This window comes from Haematobia irritans, chromosome 1 (assembly GCF_050003625.1).
Source record: "Haematobia irritans isolate KBUSLIRL chromosome 1, ASM5000362v1, whole genome shotgun sequence".
In the NCBI taxonomy this organism is placed as follows: domain Eukaryota; kingdom Metazoa; phylum Arthropoda; class Insecta; order Diptera; family Muscidae; genus Haematobia; species Haematobia irritans.
The window spans coordinates 99,353,151-99,377,501 of NC_134397.1; the positions used below are offsets into that span (position 1 = coordinate 99,353,151).

The 24,351-nt window shown below is 34.7% G+C and overlaps 2 protein-coding genes and 3 long non-coding RNA genes across 5 annotated transcripts in view; 2 read left to right on the top strand and 3 right to left on the bottom strand.

Annotated features, from left to right (window-relative positions):
- Window positions 1–7,246, bottom strand: part of Mcm5 (Minichromosome maintenance 5) — a 9,116-nt gene extending 1,870 nt beyond the window's left edge. Inside the window, 5 exon segments of the mRNA XM_075299764.1 lie at window positions 1,950–2,327; window positions 2,329–2,749; window positions 2,751–2,770; window positions 5,802–6,912; window positions 6,981–7,246. Of these exon segments, the coding sequence (XP_075155879.1) occupies window positions 1,950–2,327; window positions 2,329–2,749; window positions 2,751–2,770; window positions 5,802–6,912; window positions 6,981–7,135 (2,085 nt within the window). The 5' untranslated portion in view covers window positions 7,136–7,246.
- A 708-nt stretch (window positions 7,247–7,954) lies between these two features.
- On the bottom strand, window positions 7,955–8,377 carry LOC142221487 (uncharacterized). The gene is made up of 2 exons (XR_012718064.1): window positions 8,271–8,377; window positions 7,955–8,205 (listed from the first exon to the last, which is right to left on the bottom strand). It is a non-coding gene; the product is annotated as an uncharacterized LOC142221487 (long non-coding RNA).
- Window positions 8,378–8,788: 411 nt separating this feature from the next.
- Window positions 8,789–9,411, top strand: LOC142221489 (uncharacterized). The gene is made up of 2 exons (XR_012718066.1): window positions 8,789–9,018; window positions 9,084–9,411. It is a non-coding gene; the product is annotated as an uncharacterized LOC142221489 (long non-coding RNA).
- Window positions 9,412–10,237: 826 nt separating this feature from the next.
- Window positions 10,238–24,351, bottom strand: part of TTLL15 (tubulin tyrosine ligase-like 15) — a 165,912-nt gene continuing 151,798 nt past the window's right edge. Inside the window, exon 5 of the mRNA XM_075291237.1 lies at window positions 10,238–10,333. The gene's annotated coding sequence lies outside the window, so the exon portion shown is untranslated. The remainder of the gene's footprint in view (window positions 10,334–24,351) is intronic.
- Window positions 10,361–11,368, top strand: LOC142221488 (uncharacterized). The gene is made up of 3 exons (XR_012718065.1): window positions 10,361–10,543; window positions 10,663–10,975; window positions 11,041–11,368. It is a non-coding gene; the product is annotated as an uncharacterized LOC142221488 (long non-coding RNA).

Here is a 24,351-nt window from a genome sequence, read left to right on the forward strand (position 1 = left end):
AAACCGGCTTTTAATCCAAAAACGCTCGATGTAAAGGTACACAATTACTAATTGCATTGTGTAGCTAACACTTCTACCTATCCGTCAAAGTCATTTGCAAGCCGATATCTCCGTTAGAACCGAATATATTTGATCTGAAAATTTAATTGTAACCGTAAAATTTGAATTTATCGTTAATAAAACCGGTTTTAGTGAACCGAGTACTTTAAAATGTACATCACTAGAAAGCTAAAGGTACGACCTTTCAAATGAGGTACAAAAGTTTATCAGGTTATCAGTTTAGGTTTTAGATGAAAAAATACGTGTTTTCGAACCGGTTTTTTTGACAAAACCGGTTTCTAATCTAAAAACGCTCCATGTAAAGGTTCAAAATTACTAATTGCATTGTGTAGCTAACACTTCTACCTATCCGTTAAAGTCATTTGCTTGCCGATATCTCCGTTAGAACCGGATATATTTGATCTGAAATTTAATTGTAACCGTAAAATTTGAATTTTGCCAAAAAAGAATTGTATTCAATGTTAAATCAAAGTTGTTTTAAATGTACATCACTAGAAAGCTAAAGGTACGACCTTTCAAATGAGGTACAACTCGAGTTTATCCGGTTATCAGTTTAGGTTTTAGATGAAAAAATACGTGTTTTTGAACCGGTTTTTTGACAAAACCGGCTTCTAATCCAAAAACGCTCGATGTAAAAGTTCAAAATTACTAATTGCATTGTGTAGCTAACACTTCTACCTATCCCTTAAAGTCATTTTCTTGCCGATATCTCCGTTAGAACCGGATATATTTGATCTGAAATTTAATTGTAACCGTAAAATTTGAATTTTGCCAAAAAAGAATTGTATTCAATGTTAATTCAAAGTTATTTTCGGGTATAATGAAAACAGATCCGGTTTAAAACCGGTTATGGTTTGAATGAACTGATTGTTCCTAAAGCCACATCACTAAGCAACAAATGGGGAAGTACACGAAATATGAAAAGTGACGTTATAACATCGGCTGTGGCGTTAAATGCAACGATGTGCTTCAAAAGTTAATTGTTTGCAAAAATGGAAATCACGCGGGTCACACAATTCGCGCGATTTTTTTTTTTTTTTTGAAAAAATTTGTCATTTTGTCTTTTCAAACCGGATATGGATAGGATCTGGGTAATATGTCTAATTGTAGGTATAAGGAAGCGCCGCTGGCAAAAAATATGAAAAAAAAATTTTATTTTTCAACCTGTATATGGATATATAATAGTTAATATCACCGGTTATAGTAAAGATAGCAGCTTGACTTTGACCTTGACGGAAAGGTAGAAGTGTTAGCTACACAATGCAATCCGTTATTTAGTACTTTTATATGGAGCAGTTTTTGAGATATAAGCTTATTTATAAAAAAGCGGTTCCGAAAAATACAAGTTTTTACCCGTACAGCTGGAACGGATGAAGCTGATATAACGGTTCATACATCATTTCAAAGGTATCGTCAAAACCTTTCTAGTGATGCACTAAAAAAGTAATCGGATCTCTAGAACCGGATGTATTAAGGATTTTTAACTTACACTTTAGAACCGAATAACCGGTTATCCGGTTACGACCGCCAAGAAAAAAGTTATAATATGCTCAAAGAGTACTACCATCTGTGAAGTTTTGAAAAAAATCTGAGAGGTATAGCTAAACTAGAGTTTAACAAAAAGAAAAAAAAAAAAATATATATATATATATATATATATATATATATATATATATATATATATATATATATATATATATATATATATATGTACATATATATATATATATATATATATATATATATATATATATATATATATATATATATATATATATATATATATATATATATATATATTATATATATATATATATATATATATATATATATATATATATATATATATATATATAATAATATATATATATATATATTGCATTGTTTACCTGTATAACATTTTGTTCAGACACTTGCGATCCAATAGCAAAACGTCTCTTTAATTGCTTTTCTATCCGATTAAGTATTTCCTGATCTTCTTCAGTTGTGAAACCTTCTGCACCCGCCAGACTGCCTGTCATTGCTGCATCCAAAGTAGATACTTGAAATAATCGTAGAGCTTCGTTTACATGTTCGTCCGTAGCAAATGGAAGTAAACGTATTTTCGCTAATGACTCCGAAATTCGTATAATAGCTTCCAGTTGACGCACAGTAATTGGAATACTCATTCGTTTATCGGCGGCCTTTTCTTGTTGATTTGCGCCGCTACGCATAAGAACATAACGACTTTTTAATTTCTCGCCAGCCTCTTCACTTAATCGTGGGCCCGCAATGTGTTCTACAGTAGTGTATATATTTTTTGAAAAGAGGCAAAGAAATTTCACCTTCTGCCTGTTCGGCCGGACCAGCTTTATTAGACGAAAGATGGACATTTATAATATGTTTTGCTAATGTTATATCTCTCGATTCATCGTGTACATCTTTGACAATAAATATCATATCAAATCGAGATAAAATTGTTGGCATGAAGTCAATATTTTCTTCTCCCTTCGTGTCGTCCCAGCGACCAAAAATAGAATTAGCGGCCGCCAATACAGAACACCTTGAATTCAATGTAGTTGTTATTCCAGCTTTAGCTATAGATATAGTTTGTTGTTCCATAGCTTCATGTATAGCCACACGATCGTCTTCCCTCATTTTATCGAACTCGTCTATGCAGACTACGCCTCCGTCTGCCAAACCATTGCTCTCCTTCCATAACGAAATTACGCTAAAATAATTAAAAATACGCTATTTATTTCGTGCTTGAGACCTTACTCGTTAATGTACTACTACAAAAAATAGTAAGAATTGTTAAATTAAATTTCGCGTGTAAATCTATTATTATTAATTTTTTAATTTTAATTAATTTTTTTTTTTTTTGAAAATTTATATATCGTAAGCGTCGTTTGTGTGAGGCTGTTCGTAACAAAGACAAAACTTGAGGAAATATCGTTCCAAAATACCGAATTCGCTTGATTTAGCACCCTGGCTCTGGCTGTTCAACAAATTTAGATTTAGAAATTTGCATGCTAAGTTATATATAAATTAGTTGTCATAACGTTATCATAGTTTGCACACACTCTTGTTAATTTAGATTTCCGAACCACGATACCAAGCGCTTGTCATCGTTGGATTTATAATGTAAGTAATAATTTAATTTGATTAGAAGATAACTTTATACATTTTAATCGTACTGAATATAAAAATTTTCTCATTTCGCACATATTTCTCGTACGTTAATTAGTTCTAAAACGATTATATTTAGCCTAGTTAGATAATTGTTTTGTCCATTTGGATATTTGTAACACTACTTTACACAGTAAATTTGATGAGAGGTGACTTTTCTTATTTAGTTTCATCAGCTGAACTGAAGCCTCACATGCTGGGGCGTGCACGAACTCAAGGAATACACCATCCTCAAAATAAGACATACCCTGTTCGCAACATTATTAATATGATTGCCAAAGCATAGATTTGAATCTAGGGTAACTCCAAGTCATCTAAGAGAATTGACTAAATTAATCCTTTGACCATCAATTAATATGGAAGGGCGCACAGTACTGCTATTGCGAGAGCGGAAGTGAATCGCTTTTGTTTTGTTTAGTTTCAAGGGGACTAAAAATATAGTACAAGAAAAAAGTAGAAAAATGTCGTCAGCAATGACAAAAGGTGTGGAAAAGTCAATTTTTATATGCGAGATAATGTCATTAACAAAAGCCGAAAATAACACAGAAAAAAATTTGAAGAAAAATTTTCCAATTAAAATTTTAATTGAGTTTTAAAATTTAGTTGTTTCAACAATTTTTTTAATTTTTGTGTGAATATAAGTCTCAAGACTGATCCCTGAGGGACACCTGACGTTACCGTCCTGACGATGGACTTGTCAGCTGTCTCACAGCGTTCGACTGTGTGTCACGAGATACTCTGTACTAAACTGAAATACTTCATTAATTTGTCAACATCTGCCGTCTCACTCGTTTCTTCCAATCTGCGGCAACGAACCCAGGCTGTGGAAAATAATGGTTCAATTTCTTGACATTTAACTGTTACTAAGGGAGTAATCCAAGGATCGATATTGGACCCTCTCCTTTTTTGCCTTTATATAAATGATCTTCCAAGTTGTCTAATGTTTTGCTAAAATTCATATACATATGCTGATGATGTGCAAATCTACTTGTCACAGCGTTCGACTGTGTGAGTCACGAGATACTCTGTACTAAACTGAAATACTTCATTAATTTGTCAACATCTGCCGTCTCACTCGTTTCTTCCAATCTGCGGCAACGAATCCAGGCTGTTGAAAATAATGGTTCAATTTCTTGACATTTAACTGTTACTAAGGGAGTAATCCAAGGATCGATATTGGACCCTCTCCTTTTTTGCCTTTATATAAATGATCTTCCAAGTTGTCTAATGTTTTGCTAAAATTCATATACATATGCTGATGATGTGCAAATCTACTTGAGTTGTAAACAAGTAAAGGGTGATTCTTTTGAGGTTAGGATTTTCATGCATTAGTATTTGACAGATCACGTGGGATTTCAGACATGGTGTCAAAGAGAAAGATGCTCAGTATGCTTTGACATTTCATCATGAATAGACTTACGATCTGCCACAACGTCGAATTTTCAGTGAATGGGCCCTAGAAAGTTGGCAGAAAATCCGCTTTTTATCGACAAATTTTGTTCAGCGATGAGGCTCATTTCTGGTTGAATGGCTACGTAAATAAGCAAAATTGCCGCATTTGGAGTGAAGAGCAACCAGAAGCCGTTCAAGAACTGCCCATGCATCCCGAAAAATGCACTGTTTGGTGTGGTTTGTACGCTGGTGGAATCATTGGACCGTATTTTTTCAAAGATGCTGTTGGACGCAACGTTACGGTGAATGGCGATCGCTATCGTTCGATGCTAACAAACTTTTTGTTGCCAAAAATGGAAGAACTGAACTTGGTTGACATGTGGTTTCAACAAGATGGCGCTACATGCCACACAGCTCGCGATTCTATGGCCATTTTGAGGGAAAACTTCGGAGAACAATTCATCTCAAGAAATGGACCGGTAAGTTGGCCACCAAGATCATGCGATTTGACGCCTTTAGACTATTTTTTGTGGGGCTACGTCAAGTCTAAAGTCTACAGAAATAAGCCAGCAACTATTCCAGCTTTGGAAGACAACATTTCCGAAGAAATTCGGGCTATTCCGGCCGAAATGCTCGAAAAAGTTGCCCAAAATTGGACTTCCGAATGGACCACCTAAGACGCAGCCGCGGTCAACATTTAAATGAAATTATCTTCAAAAAGTAAATGTCATGGACCAATCTAACGTTTCAAATAAAGAACCGATGAGATTTTGCAAATTTTATGCGTTTTTTAAAAAAAAAAGTTATCAAGCTCTTAACAAATCACCCTTTATATACGTTCGGCCGGGCCGAATCTTAAATACCACCACCACCATTAATCACAAAATATAATTGTTTCCTTAGAAAACTCTTCGTCGGGTTACTTGAAGATGCAGTATGTGAATTAATAAATAAAAAAAAATAATATTCACCACTGTGACTGAATAGTCTGAGTCTGAAGATATACTAGGTGGGTACTAAGTGTATATGGATATATGTTCGGCTCCGCTGGATTTTAGCACTTTCTTACTTTTTTTACGAAAGTCGCCAACACATTGGTTTGTAAAACTTCATAAGGCGATAAAAATAAGTTCACATCTTTTTTCACTGTTTAACTAAAAAGTATTATTTATTCCACTTACCGTTGATGGGTCTTTCATTACGGATGCTGTTAAACCTGCTGCACTAGATCCTTTACCGGAAGTGTATACACCAATTGGTGCTACTTTTTCTACAAACTTTAATAATTGCGACTTAGCGGTACCCGGATCTCCGAGCAAAAGGACATTTATATCACCTCGTCGACATAATCCATCAGGCAAACGCTTCCGGGAACCGCCAAATAGCATACAAGTTATAGCCTTTTTTATGTCATCCGAACCGAAAATACTTGGTGCCAGTGATTTTGAGAGACGTTCATATATATCAGGAGAGGCGGCCATGCGACGAAATGTTTCTTCTTCTTCTGTGGTAATGTTGCTGTATCGTGAAATTGCACCAGACCCCTCAGTATCCACAGTGATGCCAACTACTCTCATATATGGAGCCCTGACACCTACCACAGCTTTTTCACGACCCTCCTGTCGCGAAGGTTTACTCACTTTTCGAATTGAATATATTCCTTGTATGAGAACACGATTTCCTGGTACAACTCGCTCACACAAAGACCTTTCGCAAAACAATTGCAGATGTCGAGGAATTTCTCCCTGAGGCACAAAATCCGGTAATTCTTGTAACTTAAGAATTTGGTAGTCTACACATTTGCATTTATCTGGCATAATAAAAAACGGATCCAAGGGACATTTGGGTCTGCCGGCTTGGTCCGTTGTGCACTTACGAGGAAGAGCATAACCTTCTAAACCGGGATTTACTTTTAAATTTGGAATTACTGTATGGCACGAACTGCACATTAGGGACATGCGTATAGCTTTAGCATTGATTCCAGATGCTGCCACAATTATGCCAGCAATTTTTACCAATTTAGACACGCTGTCAGATTTAATATCGCGAATATTGGTTGGATTTGCGTTTGACATAAGTAGAATTTGAATGTCATGTAAGCTTTCTTCCTTTTCAGGCCGGGGAGCTGTTATTTCATCTGCTACTTCTCGTGCTGCCTCTTCAAATATTTGCAAATGTTCCGTTGGCTGCTTTGTCAATTTGTCTGCAAGAGTCTCATCAAAACCAGACACATCTTCCATTTCTACTTCCAGATAATAACGCCCGTTCAAATAGTTCCTCTTTAAAGTATCACTAAGGATTTTCCAAAAGAATTAAGATTAATCATAGATCGCGAACGTGATCTAAAGTAAATCACTTACCGATATTTATAAAAGAAATTGTCTTCGTTGAAAGTGCGCAAAAACTCTTTGTATTTCTTTTTCACAGCTTGCATATTAATTTGATTCCCATCTTGCTGTGTTTCTCCTAATAAATTGTCAGAAAAAAATATTCCAGCTTCGTCGAATCCTTCCATTGTTATTTTGCTGATAATGCTTGCAAATTCTTTGATTCCTTAGTAGACTACTTGCAAAAATTTCTTGCTACAACAATACCTTCTATACACGCCACTTTCCCGCCAAATTGTGAAACAAACATCAAAGATTATTCAGAACAAGAGAGGGACGTTCTCACTTTTATTGAAAAAGTGACTGTAAGAATTGTAGAGGGCGCCCCCAAAAATTGTATACTCCCAATGAACACAAACGTTTGAAAAATGCTAAATTTCAACAATTTTTCAAACTTTTTTTCAAAGGATTAGGGTAAGATTCAAGTTGATAAATTGTTAAGAAAATCGCGTTCTCAACAAAAAACAGACATTACCCTCAACAGTGAAATTCAACACATTAGCAATAATATCTGAAGTGTTATCCTCAAATTGAAATGCATCGCTACTCAATAATTTGTCAAACAATTTTCGATGCGAGTCAAATTCAAAATTAACATCGTTGCAAATACTTTTCAACCTAAATTTGTATGAATGATATCCCCACTTCAAATTGAAAGTCAAATCCAAAATTCTATGAATTTTGTATAATTTATTCATTTTCATCAAAATAATATATATAAAAATACACTACACTACATAGTACAATACAATACCAATTGATAAATAATAATCTTATTAAACATATCAACAAATAAGAACAAAAAAAAAAACAAAACTTTAAATATCTTAAACATTATTAGTAAACACTTTTGCATTGATAATTCGATTTCCTTCCTTTTGGTGTCATAAAACAGCATTAAAATTTATTAACATGCGGGCAATTTGAAATTAGGAACGTACTGGACCGCGTGTTAGAATTGATTTCCAGCAGAAGGAATTCACATTTTAAACTGATAATAGCATATGAATTAAACTGACGATGTGATGCACATTTTCATCCAGAAGTTGTTGATTTCAACCACTTGTTGTTTTTAACAATTTTAATTGGTTGCACTTGTAATATTTCTGGAAACTTTTTCTTGTCGATAAGCCACTCATTTTTCATTGGTCACCTTCTTAACGTTTGCATGAATGTAGTATCCAAAGATTTTAGTTTTCTGTAAAGAGATTTAAATTTAGTGACTTCTCTAAAGTTTTGATTTAAGTTTTCATATTGACGTACCAATTATTATAAACTATTTGAAGCAATTCCAGTTAATTGTCCACCATTTTTTCATCGGTCAGCTTTTTAATGTTTTGAAGAACGTAGAATGCATAATTTTAGTTTCTGCAAAGAGATATACATTTAGTGATTTCTTTATTTTTATTCATTTTTTCATTTTTTTTTTCATTTTTTATTTTCACTTACCTATTTTTATAAACTATTTGGTTATTTGTCTAAAATTTTCAATTTTTTTTATTTCTTGCAATTGACCACGAACTTCCCCAATAAACACAGGATGAGCGTTTTTCAAATGCAACAACTTTTCAGTTTGAGGGTAAATATAATTTTCAACATAAATTCAACTTGACTTGAAATAGCTCATCTTCAATACATCTTCAAATTGTTTGCGAATTACTTTCAATTTGCCAAAATGTTGACGAAATCTTTGAAAAGGTGTTGAAGATAATATGAGAAAACTTTGACAAAACACTACCATAAAATGCAACGAAAAAACCATGTGGTTTTCAATACTTATTTGTGCAACGAAGTTCGTGGTCAATTGCAAGAAATTAAAAAAAATAACCAAATAGTTTATAAAAATAGGTAAGAAAAAATGAAATAAAACTTTAAGGAAGTCACTAAATGTATATATCTTTGTAGAAAACTATAATTATGGATTCTACGTTCTTGAAAACATTAAAAAGCTGACCAATGAAAAAATGGTGGACAATTAACTGGAACTGCTTCAAATAGTTTATAATAATTGGTACGTCAATATGAAAAATTAAATCAACACTTTAAAGAAGTCACTAAATTTAAATCTCTTTGCAGAAAACTAAAATCTTTGGATGCTACATTCTTGCAAACAATAAGAAGCCGACCAATGAAAATGAGTGGCTTATCGACAAGAAAAAGTTTCCAGAAACATTACAAGTGCAACCAATTAAAATTGTTAAAAACAACAAATTGTTGAAATCAACAACTTCTGGATGAAAATGTGCATCACATTATCAGTTTATTTCATATGCTATTATCAGTTTAGGATATTTTGTGAATTCCTTCTGCTGGAAATCAATTCTAACACGCGGTCCAGTACGTTCCTAATTTCAAATTGCCCGCATGTTAATAAAAGGGAGGAAATCGAATTATCAATGCAAAAGTGTTTACTAATAATGTTTAAGATATTTAAAGTTTTGTTGTTTGTTTGTTTGTTTTTTTTTTCTTATTTGTTGATATGTTTAGTAAGATTATTATTTATCAATTGGTATTGTAGTGTATTATGTAGTATAGTGTATTATTATATATTTTATTTTGATGAAAATGAATAAATTATACAAAATCCATAGAATTTTGGCTCTGACTATCAATTTGAAGTGGGGATATTATTCATACAAATTTAGGTTGAAAAGTATTTGCAACGATGTTAATTTTGAATTTGACTCGCATCGAAAATTGTTTGACAAATTATTGAGTAGCGATGCATTACAATTTGAGAATAACAATTGAGATATTATTGCTAATGTGTTGAATTTTAATGTTGAGGGTAATGTCTGTTTTTTGTTGAGAACGCGATTTTCTCAACAATTTCTCAACTTGAATATTACACTAATCCTTTGAAAAAATATTTGAAAATTTGTTGAAATTTAGCAATTTTCAAACGTTTGTGTTTATTGGGTCGTTGTGTTTATTGGGTCACATTTTAAACTGATAATAGCATATGAATTAAACTGACGATGTGATGCACATTTTCATCCAGAAGTTGTTGATTTCAACCACTTGTTGTTTTTAACAATTTTAATTGGTTGCACTTGTAATATTTCTGGAAACTTTTTCTTGTCGATAAGCCACTCATTTTTCATTGGTCACCTTCTTAATGTTTGCATGAATGTAGTATCCAAAGATTTTAGTTTTCTGTAAAGAGATTTAAATTTAGTGACTTCTCTAAAATTTTGATTTAAGTTTTCATATTGACGTACCAATTATTATAAACTATTTGAAGCAATTCCAGTTAATTGTCCACCATTTTTTCATCGGTCAGCTTTTTAATGTTTTGAAGAACGTAGAATGCATAATTTTAGTTTCTGCAAAGAGATATACATTTAGTGACTTCTTTATTTTATTTCATTTTTTCATTTTTTTTCATTTTTTATTTTCACTTACCTATTTTTATAAACTATTTGGTTATTTGTCTAAAATTTTCCATTTTTTTTTATTTCTTGCAATTGACCACGAACTTCCCCAATAAACACAGGATGAGCGTTTTTCAAATGCAACAACTTTTCAGTTTGAGGGTAAATATAATTTTCAACATAAATTCAACTTGACTTGAAATAGCTCATCTTCAATACATCTTCAAATTGTTTGCGAATTACTTTCAATTTGCCAAAATGTTGACGAAAACTTTGAAAAGGTGTTGAAGATAATATGAGAAAACTTTGACAAAACACTACCATAAAATGCAACGAAAAAACCATGTGGTTTTCAATACTTATTTGTGCAACGAAGTTCGTGGTCAATTGCAAGAAATTAAAAAAAATAACCAAATAATTTATAAAAATAGGTAAGAAAAAATGAAATAAAACTTTAAGGAAGTCACTAAATGTATATATCTTTGTAGAAAACTATAATTATGGATTCTACGTTCTTGAAAACATTAAAAAGCTGACCAATGAAAAAATGGTGGACAATTAACTGGAACTGCTTCAAATAGTTTATAATAATTGGTACGTCAATATGAAAAATTAAATCAACACTTTAAAGAAGTCACTAAATTTAAATCTCTTTGCAGAAAACTAAAATCTTTGGATGCTACATTCTTGCAAACAATAAGAAGCCGACCAATGAAAATGAGTGGCTTATCGACAAGAAAAAGTTTCCAGAAACATTACAAGTGCAACCAATTAAAATTGTTAAAAACAACAAATTGTTGAAATCAACAACTTCTGGATGAAAATGTGCATCACATTATCAGTTTATTTCATATGCTATTATCAGTTTAGGATATTTTGTGAATTCCTTCTGCTGGAAATCAATTTTAGCACGCGGTCCAGTACGTTCCTAATTTCAAATTGCCCGCATGTTAATAAAAGGAAGGAAATCGAATTATCAATGCAAAAGTGTTTACTAATAATGTTTAAGATATTTAAAGTTTTGTTGTTTGTTTGTTTGTTTTTTTTTTCTTATTTGTTGATATGTTTAGTAAGATTATTATTTATCAATTGGTATTGTAGTGTATTATGTAGTATAGTGTATTATTATATATTTTATTTTGATGAAAATGAATAAATTATACAAAATCCATAGAATTTTGGCTTTGACTATCAATTTGAAGTGGGGATATTATTCATACAAATTTAGGTTGAAAAGTATTTGCAACGATGTTAATTTTGAATTTGACTCGCATCGAAAATTGTTTGACAAATTATTGAGTAGCGATGCATTACAATTTGAGAATAACACTTGAGATATTATTGCTAATGTGTTGAATTTTAATGTTGGGGGTAATGTCTGTTTTTTGTTGAGAACGCGATTTTCTCAACAATTTCTCAACTTGAATATTACACTAATCCTTTGAAAAAATATTTGAAAATTTGTTGAAATTTAGCAATTTTCAAACGTTTGTGTTTATTGGGTCGTTGCACAAATGACTATTGAAAACCACATGGTTTTTTCGTTGCATTTTAGGGTAGTGTTTTGTCAAAGTTTTCTCATATTAGGTCTGTTCGCGTACTTTTCCAGTAAAAAATATCCAGTAAAAACTAGCAAGAGAATAAGAGTGTATTTTACACTCTTTGCTTAAAATTGCTGAAAAGTACACGAACGGTATCCAGTAACTATTTGCACATTGAAAATTTCAGCTGCTAAAACATTGAAAACAAAAAACGAATCCTGTATATTTAACTTCCAATCGTAGTTGCCGAACATGTACATTGTATTGGTACTTTGTTTGTTATCATAAACAAGGTGGCAAACTATGCTATGGTTTGCAAGATTTTACTGGGGGAAAAATCTCTAGCAAAAACTTGCAATTTCTCTATCTCATAACTGTCAAATGTAGTCTCTCTCCGGCTCTCTTTTGTTGGCGTTTTGGTGTAAACGAACGACTTCCAGTAAAAATTTGTAATAATTATCAAAAATTATAGGGTTCTCGAACGGAGCTATTATCTTACACACCTTTTCAAAGATTTCGTCAACATTTTGGTAAATTGGAAGTAGTTCGCAAATAATTTGAAGATGTATTGAAGATGAGCTATTTCAAGTCAACTTGAATTTATGTTGAAAATTAATTTACCCTCAAATTGAAAATTGTTGCATTTGAAAAACGCTCATCCTGTGTTTATTGGGCTATATCAATTTGAGAGTGAAGCTGAGTACTATGTTCAGTTTTCAAGCTGAAAACCAGTTTGTTTTCATGGTTACTTTTTTAATTAATTAATTTAGAAATATAACATTATTTGCAATCAATTCCTTGGATCTTTTTCATCCATTAAGGTGGGTACTATGTTCGGTTTTCGAGTTGAAAATCACTTTATTTTCGCGATTACTTTTCCTGAAATAATCAAAATTATAAATTAAAACCAAAATATTCCTGTAAAGTCTTGCCGAAATCTTGGGGAACAAGAAACTGCGCATCACTTGAATTAATTTATCTGCTTCATATTGAACTGTTTTATTAAAGTAACCGCGAAAATTTCAACTCGAAAAGCGAACATAGTACTTACCTTTATTTGGCAAGACTCGATCAAAATATAATCGTCTTCATAAATATATTTGTACTTTTAATTTAGTGTTTTGGTGAAAAAACCGAATATAGTACTCACCTTTAAGGTTGGTATTAGTTCGAGTTTAGCCGCTAATTTTCACTAAAGGCCGGTATGCACCTCTAGCGAAATTTTCGGTAGCAAAAATTTATTTAAGTCTACAACAAAAATACAGGGCTGTGTACACAAATTTTAAACCAGCTAATCGCTTTTAAAAATTGTTAATATATGTTTCAAATATTCCTCAAATAAATTGTTCATTATTTACAGACCTTTTAAGACTTTTACGCACACAATGATTGTAATAAATTAAATGTTTGCTGCCAAAATATGCTTTTGACAACCCTGTTATTTTCATTAGAGGTGCGTACCAGCTTACGAAATTGAACGCTACCGAAAATTTCGTTAGCATAAATAGCAATGCATTTCTTATGGGAATGAAATTTTTCGCTAGAGGTGCATACCGGCCTTAAAGTGAAAACTAAAGCAGTAAAAAACGTCATAAAATTATACACATTTGTTGCAGATTTCATTACAACTTTATGGGGAATATCCCAAACAAGTTTTCACAAAGTTTGTATTCCTTAAAATGGATTTTTAAAGAAAAGTAATCGTGAAAAAATTACGATTTTAAGGTGGGTACTATGTTCGTTTTTCGAGTTGAAAACCACTTTATTTTCGAGATTACTTTTCATTATATAATCAAAATTATAAACGAAAATAAATATATTCCTGTAAAGTCTCGCCGAAATCTTTAGGAAAAAGAAACTCCGCGTCAAGTGAGTTAATTTTTCTGCTTCATATTGAACTGTTTTAATCGCGAAAATTTCAACGCGAAAACAGAACATAGTACCTACCTTTAGCGGCTAAAGCTGAGTACTATGTTCACTTTTCAAGCTGAAAACCAGCTTGTTTTCACGGTTACTTTTTTTAATTAATTAATTTAGAAATATAAAATTATTTGCAATCAATTCCTTGGATCTTGGGTATTAAGTTCGAGTTTAAGCTGAGTACTATGTTCAGTTTTCAAGCTGAAAACCAGCTTGTTTTCACGGTTACTTTTTTAAATTAATTAATATAGAAATATAAAATTATTTGCAATCAATTCCTTGGATCTTTTCCTTCCATTATTTGGTAAGACTTGATCAAAATATAATCGTCTTCATACATATTTTTGTACTTTTAGTTTAGTGTTTTGGTGAAAAACACGAACATAGTACTCACCTTTAAGCTGAGTACTATGTTCAGTTTTCAAGTTGAAAATCTGCTTGTTTTCACGGTTACTTTTCTTAATTAATTAATTTAGAAATATAAAAGTATTTGCAATCAATTCCTTGGATCTTTTCCATCCATTATTTGGCAAGACTTGATTAAAATATAATCGTCTTCATAAATATATTTGTACTTTAACTTTAGGGTTTTGGTGAAAAAACAGAACATAATACTCACCTTTAGCCGCTAAAAACGTAATTTTTTCACGATTACTTTTCTGTAATAATCCATTTTAAAGACCGGTACGCACCTCTAGCGAAATTTTCGGTAGAAAAAATTTATTTAAGTCTACAACAAAAAAACAGGGCTGTGTACACAAATTTTAAACCAGCTAATCGCTTTTAAAAATTGTTAATATATGTTCCAAATATTCCTCAAATAAATTGTTTATTATTTACAGACCTTTTAAAACTTTTACGCACACAATGATTGTAATAAATTAAATGTTTGCTGCCAAAATATGCTTTTAACAACCCTGTTATTTTCATTAGAGGTGCGTACCAGCTTGCGAAATTGAACGCTACCGAAAATTTCGTTAGCATAAATAGCAATGCATTTCTTATGGGAATGAAGTTTTTCGCTAGAAGTGCATACCGGCCTTAAGGTGAGTATTAAGTTCGAGTTTAGCCGCTAAAGGTGAGTATTAAGTTCAAGTTTAGCCGCTAAAATCGCCATTTTTTCACGATTACTTTTCTTTAATAATACTTTTTAAGGAATACAAACTTTGTGTAAACTTGCTTTGGGCTATTCCCCTTCAAGTTATAGTAAAATCTACAACAAATATGTATAATTTTATTCCTTTTTTTATTGATTTAGTTTTCACTTTAGTGAAAAAACTCGAACTTAATACCCACCTTAAAAACATGATTTTTTCACGATTACTTTTCTTTAATAATCCATTTTAAGGAATACAAACTTTGTGAAAACTTACTTTGGGCTATTCCCCATCAAGTTATAATAAAATCTGCAACATATATGTATAATTTTATTCCTTTTTTTACTGATTTAGTTTTCACTTTAGTGAAAAAACTCGAACTTAATACCCACCTTTAAGGTGGGTATTAAGTTCGATTTTAGCCGCTAAAATCCTCATTTTTTCACGATTACTTTTCTTTAGTAATCCATTTTAATGAATACAAACTTTGTGCAAATTTACTTTGGGATATTCCCCATCAAGTTATAATGAAATCTGCAACAAATATGTATAATTTTATGACTTTTTTACTGATTTAGTTTTCACTTTAGTGAAAATTAGCGGCTAAACTAGAACTTAATACTCACCTTTAAGGAAAACAAACTTTGTGAAAATTGGCTTTGGGCTTTTCCCCATCAAGTTATTATTCAACCGTCGAACTGAACGGACGTGTTTTCTAATAGCGGAGTATTTCATCGTAATAAGTACTTATTACGAATTTCACGTGTGGTGGAAATAATAAACCACCATGCAGCGAAATTCAAAGTCATCCACTGGGTTGCTAACTTCAGGGCCCAGTGGACGGGTAACGACTGAAGTTATAAATTTGGGCAGCGACCAAGAGTCAGGCCCAATTAGTTGACCTGTAGACTGGTCGACTAGCGGTGACACTTTGGCAAGTCGAACCTTTTCTAAGGTGACGACATCAAAAGGAGGCAATCCCTCTCGAAAGAGTTTCAAGGAACGAAGAAATGCTTTGTTTATCCTAAAGAAATTAGGATCAGTCGACCCAAGCACGTTGTCGGCTAAGCAAAGCGATTCCTTAAAATGGGCACAAGGAATTCGTGAATCTGGAAAAAGGGAACGATCACCGGATGAGCTGCCATCCTCTAAACGGGATCAAAGATCGTTTGCCTCAGTTGCAAAAGACAGCATTGTGATGGCTATTATTAATAAAGGAGCATTGGACGGTATGATTCCAAGGCAAAAATGGGGGGAAATTGAGAACGCGATGTCTGGTGTCTACTCAGAGGTGCGAAAAAAGTTTCCCGGACCAAGTCCTCGACGGCAAGATGCTGGATGGTATCAAGGGCGATATAAGTTAATAGCTTTTGCAGACCAGAGGTCTATGGATTGCTTTAAAGCTGCATTGATGCTAATTGGTGAAGTTTGGAAAGGAGCCGCTTTGGAGTTAGTCGATAAAAAAGACATACCGGCTAAACCTAGAGCACATGCATGGATACCGGCAAACCCTCCTGATCCTGAGTCAATACTAGAGAGACTAAAAGAATGTAACCCAGATCTTCCAACCGCCGATTGGAAGGTTGGTCGTTTGGATGAGGTGGATGGACCAAGATGACATGCGGTGTTTATATTAAACATAGAGTCGCTGCCACATCTAGCCCAGACCCAAGGATGCGTAAGTTATGGCTTTCATGATATCCATATAAAGGTATACAAAAGCGATCAGCCAAAGGATACCGAAACGGACAAGCCTCCGGTAGAGTCAGCAGTGAAAAAATCTCCTAGCGAAGCCGAAGGAGACATAAAACCTGCAGACTATGGCGAAAATCATATGCGGGAAGTTTCTACAGGCTCAAGCCTCACCAAAGCTGAACCGCGGATTGTTGCGAGAGTCACCGAGATCTGTGAAGAGGAAGCCCTTGATGACTCAATTGTAGCGGCTGATGTGACGGTGGTTGAAAATTTGGATGGTTCTACGGTTCCTCCAGATAAATCTTCACCATTGTGAGGCCGCTTGTGCTGCCTTAAAAGTTCTCCTGATGAAAGGAGACATAGATATAGTTCTTATTCAAGAACCATACATATATAAGAACAAGATCTGTGAATTAAGCACTCCGGGTTTCAAACTTTTGCATAATACCGGTAACGATATAAATCGAGCATGTATAATTGCTAAAAACGAACTAAACTTGTTTCTGCTTCCTTCATTGAGCAATGCAGACACTGTCGTAGCCAGTCTAGAGATATCCACATGCAAATATTGGGTATCTTCGGTCTACATGTGACATGATAGGGAGATGCCACCCTGTGCCGTTAAGACCTTAGTTGAGGAGTCACTAAAAACAAAGACAAAACTCATTATGGGATGCGATGCAAATGCACATCATAGTATTTAGGGAAGTAGTGATACTAATGCAAGGGGAGAGTCGCTAATAGAGTTTATTTTGCGTACTAACCTGGTAGTTTGCAATAAGGGAGATGCACCAACCTTCGTTACCAGGAACAGACAAGAGGTTTTGGACGTCACGTTGACCTCTCCGGAACTGAATGATAAGATATCTGAGTGGCAAGTTTTGAGGGAACATAGCTTCTCAGATCATCGCTACATCAGTTTCAGATTGGCTGTTCGTACTTCAAAGACCACATTTCCGCCAAATGTTAGGAAAGCTTATTGGAATAGGTATAGGGAATCGTTCAATTTGATGATACCGGAAATGCCGGAGACAAATATGAGCACTGTGCAAGATATCGAACACGCAGTGGAGCGGATTACTAAGGCCTTCAACATTTCACTGAAAGCTGCTTGCCCTAGAGGAAAGCCAAGGGGACAAAATCGGCCGCCATGGTGGACTACGGAGTTAAGTAATATGAGGAAATCCTGCAGGAAGCTCTTTAACAAAGCAAAGTCCACAAGAGCTCCGGAGGATTGGGACACTTACAAGATGAATCTGAGAGAATATAAACGAGAACTGAGAAGGTCTCAACAAAACTCTTGGGATGATTACTGTAGCAGCATTGAGAATACGTCAGAGGCTTCCAGACTACGGAGGGTACTAGCATCCACTAACACCGCTCCAGGTTTCATTAAAACATCGGAGGGAAATTGGACAACGTCCAGTGAGGAGACGTTGGAGGTACTTTTGGACACACACTTCCCTGGAAATCAGGCGGTTGAACCATGTTCCGGCGGTGTAATAGAGGCTCAGCGATCATTTCCTATCGAGGAAATTGTGTCGGAATCTAGAATAAAATGGGCTTTAAATAGCTTTGGACCATTCAAATCCCCCGGACCTGATGGAATTACTCCGGCGGAGTTACAGGCAGTGGCTGAAAATTCTTTCAGCCACTGCCTGTAACTCCCCTGGTTGACGGTGATATATAAACGATGTGTAAACTTAGCATATATTCCAGAAAAGTGGAGGGAAACAAAAGTCGTCTTCATACCTAAAGCAGGAAAAGCCTCTCACTCGAGTGCGAAGGATTTCCGACCAATCAGCTTATCCTCATTCCTACTTAAGACCCTGGAGAGGATGATAGACATGTATCTTAGAACTAGCGTGGATTCAAGTTTGCTCTCGAAACGACAGCATGCATACTCGAAGGGCAGGTCTACTGAGACCGCATTACATGAACTGGTCAGCTTTATTGAAAGCTCACTATCTGTCAAAGAATACACAATCGTAGCGTTTCTAGACATCGAAGGGGCGTTCAATAATGTCCATCCGAGCTCGATATTAAATGGACTGACAACTCTGAATGTTGATCCAGGTATACTTAGGCTGTTAGACGAACTTCTAATAAAGAGACGTATTTCAGCCACACTAGGGCAAGCAAACATACAAAGGTATGTGAAGAGACACTCCCCAAGGAGGAGTTCTATCACCTCTTCGTTGGAATGTTGCTATAAACAACCTTCTGGTTTCTCTAGAAAAAGAAAGGATAAAAGTGGTGGCATACGCAGATGATGTGACGCTAGCAGTCAGGGGAAAATTCCCATCCACAATCAGAGATATTATACAGAGAGCTCTCCGGATGACTGAGAAATGGGCGAAAGATAATGGTCTTGGTGTAAATCCAGCAAAGACAGAAATAGTCATGTACTGCAAAGATCGCAAAACTCCCACGGTTAGGCCCATTTCCTTAGGGGGTACTGAAATTCCCTTTGGTGAGTGTGCAAAATACCTTGGCGTTATTTTGGACAGGAAGATGAATTTTAGGCTTAATATTGAAGAGAGGGCGAGAAAAGCAACGGTAGCTTTGTACTCGTGCAAAAAGGCAATAGGGAAAAGGAGGGGACTAAGACCAAAAATTGTGCATTGGCTATACACGGCAGTAGTTAGACCTATAATGCTACATGGTGTTGTAGCCTGGTGGCCGGCACTTCAGAAACCGACTTGGTTAGATAAAGTTCAGCGTATGGCGAGCTTATGTATCTCAGGCGCATTTAGTAAGACAGGAACAGACTCCCTTAATGTCATGCTACTTCTATTGCCTTTACACATTTTGGCCAAACAGTCAGCTGCAACAACGGCTGTGCGGTTGCGCGAGCTATCGCTGTGGTCGGAAAAAATGTACGGTCATAGTTCGGTCCTCAAAGTAATGCCAGATGTGCCTAACGTAGTGGATTACACCCTGGCAAAACCACTTTTCAACAAAAAGTTTGAAACTCTAATTCCCAACAGTGAGGCGTGGTGTACACAGACCCCGGGGAATAAAAGATATATAGATTTCTATACTGATGGCTCCAAAATGAATGGACAAGTAGGGTACGGAGTATATTCTAAAGATCTGGAAATTCGAATAGCGAAAAGATTACCTAATCACTGTAGTGGTTTTCAGGCTGAAATATTGGCAATAAGAGAGGTGGTGAATTGGCTGAGAAGTAATGTTCCAACAAATATTGGCATTAATATATACTCAGACAGTCAACCTGCAATAAAATCCTTGGACTCTGTGTTCCTTAACTCAAAAACGGCCATAGACTGCCGCAAATCTCTCAACGAGATGGCTGAGCAGTACAATATTCACCTAATATGGGTGCCTGGCCATAGGAACATACCGGGGAACTGTGAAGCAGATGTGTTAGCAAGGCTAGGAACTACCTTACATATTCCAGGGGAACTAGAATCTGTTGGTATGCCTCTGGCCACCTGCAAGCTCATGCTGCGTGAGAATGCTGTTATGATGGCCAATATTCGATGGGAAAATTGCAAGGGTTGTAACGACACCAAGCAAATATGGCCCCATTTAAACTTAAAGGTGGGTACTATGTTTGTTGGCACGAAAAAAACTTCACCTAACCATTCTTTCGCGTTGAAAAATGAGAGTGTTGACAATACATTTCGAACGAAGAAAACAGCTATTTTGGAGCTATTCCGCGTTTATTTCTCCGCAATTTAATTGACAACATCGCCAAATGTCATACTATTTTTACTTATACATACGCAGCAGCTGATTGTTTACATACACGCATTAATGATAATTGTTTTGAAAAGAGTTTTTCTACCAGTTTTTGGATTGTTTTGCAAAAAAATCTCATACAGCACTGGACACTAATAATTGTTAAGAATAAAGCTCCAGCCGCTCTACTCCTGGTGTCTTACCACATTCTGCAACAGCTTTTACAACATGTGGTACATTGTCTTCTTCAGCTTTTCCAAATGGATACCGTCAATTTGTAACGCACATCAAAAAAACATATAATTCCGGTGTTATGCTAACTTTTACATCATGCGCAGCAATGGACTCATTCATCAACAAACTTAATTCGTTGGTGTCCACAATATCTACACAATCGCATTGCAATACCATGCTGTTGCCGCCTCACTAGCAATTTCAAATCCAGTGGTCACCACCACGGTTCCCACAAAGGATAATAACGCCATTTCATTTGCCAATGTTGTTACATCGGGGGGAACAACCAACTTAAGCCCATAACTCAAGTTCAAGGGTAGTTCCTAAGCCAAAGTCACTGTTCCCGACTTATATTTCGTCACAAAGGGATGTTAGTGTTCTATACCAGACTCTTCGTTGACTGAAATTAATACATTGAGAAGCAATTGGCTGGTTTACTGAATGATGTTATACTCTCCCAATGTATAAGTTCCAATAACTATTTCAGTCACGTTATGAAATTCAACCAGTGTTTTGAATTGATAAAATGCAAGAATGCCGCTAACTGAAATTTAAAAGCCACAACGAAATTAAATCGTTTCATTCCAGCCTATCGCAATCATTTTGGACAAATGATGAATACAAGAAAATTATTTTGCTATTTAAATAAAAATTATTTAATTATTTGCTATAAACATTTATTTTGGATATAACTTTGTTCAGAAAAATTTACTAATTTTATATTAAAAAGTATAAAACGTATAAGACCGCCCAATTACTTATACCCCGGTATATAAAAATAAAACAAAACACTAATTAAAGACCCTAGAACACAATGTTTTCTTTTCTGGATTATCAGCTTTCTTTCATTAATATTGTTATATTTAAAAATTTTTAATTATCATTTCTCATATTTAGCTTTCATGTTGTTTCCATTAAAAATTAAAATTGCATTAACATTTCTTTTGTTCAGTTCTCATTCATTTACGCCTCTTACACACAAAAAACGAGCTCGCTTAACAAATAGAAAAGGGAGCAATTACGAGGAGCGGTAAAATAATAAAAAAAAAATACAATTCATTTCTTTGTAAAAAATGGGTGTTGAATGTAGAAGCACTGGGTTTACAGAGATAAGACGAAATCGTTTTTAAGCATATTTTAAAAAAGAAATCTTCATCGATTACATCTGCAGTATTATGACAATTAGCTTCTTCTACTTCTTCGTGTTCTGTGCAAACATTATGTTGCATAACATTAGTCAATTCTAAATTAGCAGGGGATGATGATAAATGGTGGCCTGGTTGTATCTCTACAATATGACGCTGATGGAATGCTATTGTTGCTGATGGCTGAAGCGATGATGGTACTGTTGTAATAGGCGGAGTTTCCAACGGGCACCGGTCGCCGATTGGAAACTCCTAGAAGACATTCCTTAGGGGTAAAATTTCACCCGGCCACTTCTTCGTCAGCAAAATCCAATTTAACAACATCACCTGGTAAACATTCCTCCACATCAACTTCATTCTCTGCCGTATTTATACGGTTCAATGTCATTGTAATATCTGACCAGACTTAAGTCCCACGGTAGCTCCTGCTAAAGCCATTGTAGTGGTGGGAACAACAACATTCGATCCAGCTGCTGGTGATACTATTGTGGATGATTGTGAAACCACCATTGCATTAGTATTGCATTTTTATTACTAACGGCAGCAACAGTCGATATTGCATTTGAAGAATTAGTAATAGTGGCTAATGTTGGAGTAGTATTTGCTGCCACCCCAATGGGACCACTCACTACTTGGGCGGCCGTTGTATTTGGTTGTTGCAATACAATATTTGCGGTCACAGCCACTGTGGTCGTGGCAGGTGTTGAGGGTGCTACGTTGGAGTTGTTCACTGTAGCTGATGTAGTGGCTGCAATTGTGGGTGTCAGGGATGTGAGGGCAGATGCTACTGTGGCAGAAACGGCTACAGAACCAGATGCTGTTATATATGTTATATACATATAGCACTCCGTTATTTTTATTTCGTCAATCTAATTGCATTTTTAAATAACAACGCGAACCACTTTATGTATTCTAATTTAACACAAATCATTTGAATAAATCAATTATTTCTTAATTCACATTACAAATGGCGCCATGTTTTGAAACTAACTAATCTCAACATATGGAAGGATTTAAAGCCGACCTAATTAGGGACTATGCACTTTATGTCAGTTTTTCAACTCGAAAAAACAAAGTACCACAAATGAAAAAATATTTCGGTAGTTTTTCGCATTTTTGGTTTTGTATGGGATTTCGCTTCGGAAACCGAACATAGTACCTACCTTAAACCGCACACTAGATATGCTAGTGTTCTCAAGGCGTCAGATAGCACTCCTAATATCTGCTATAACGGGTCGCTGCCTGATGGGCGAATTTGCAAAAACTATAGGTGCGAAGTATAATGACTATTGTATAGGCTGTCATGACGTGGAGGAAAAGGAATCAATTAAACACCTCTTGTGTGAGTGTCCTGCTTTTTGTGTAAAGGTAAGTACTATGTTCGCTTTTCGCGTTGAAATTTTCGTGGTTACTTTATTAAAACAGTTCAATATAAAGCAGACAAATTAACTCAATTGATGCGTAGTTTCTTGTTCCTCTAGATTTCGGCAACACTTTACAGGAATAAGTTTGTTTTCATTTATAATTTTGGTTATTTAAGGAAAAGTAATCGCGAAAATAAAGTGGTTTTCAACTCGAAAACCGAACATAGTACCTACCCTAAGGCGTAAACGAATTTTAGGAGCATATAGCTTTAGATTACTGGCTGACCTGGAAAACGTTAACTTAATCAGTTTGTTAATTTTTTTGGAGCAATCTGGTTGGTTCCACAAAAGTAAATAATAGAGAAGGTTCAGTGGTTAAGACTAGAAGTGCCCATATGTAATAGGTACTTTTAGTTAAATGTGGTATCACAATGGACTGAATAGTCTAAGTGAGCCTGAAATTTAATCGGGCTGCCACTTTAACCTAACCTAACCTAATAAAATTTGCAACAAATACGTATAATTTCATGCATTTTTCTTACTAATTTAGTTTCACTTTAGCGATTTTAGCGGCTAAACTCGAACTTAATACTCACCTTTAAGGTGGGTATTAAGTTCGAGTTTAGCCGCTAAAAACATGATTTTTTCACGATTACTTTTCTTTAATAATCAATTTTAAGGAATATAAACTTTGTGAAAATTTGCTTTGGGATATTCCCCATCAAGTTATAATGAAATCTGCGACAAATATGTATAATTTTATGACGTATTTTACTCATTTAGTTTTCACTTTAGTGAAAATTAGCGGCTAAACTCGAACTTAATACCCACCTTTAAGGTGGGTATTAAGTTCACTTTAGCGATTTTAGCGGCTAAAGGCCGGTATGCACCTCTAGCGAAAAATTTCATTACCATAAGAAATGCATTGCTATTTATGCTAACGAAATTTTCGATAGGGCTCAATTTCGTAAGCTGGTACGCACCTCTAATGAAAATAACAGGGTTGTCAGAAGCATATTTTGGCAGCAAACATTTAATTTATTACAATCATTGTGTGCGTAAAAGTTTTAAAAAGTCTGTAAATAATAAACAATTTATTTGAGGAATATTTGGAACATATATTAACAATTTTTAAAAGCGATTAGCTGGTTCAAAATTTGTGTACACAGCCCTGTTTTTTTGTTGTAGACTTAAATAAATTTTTTCTACCGAAAATTTCGCTAGAGGGGCATACCGGCCTTAAACCCGAACTTAGTACCCACCTTA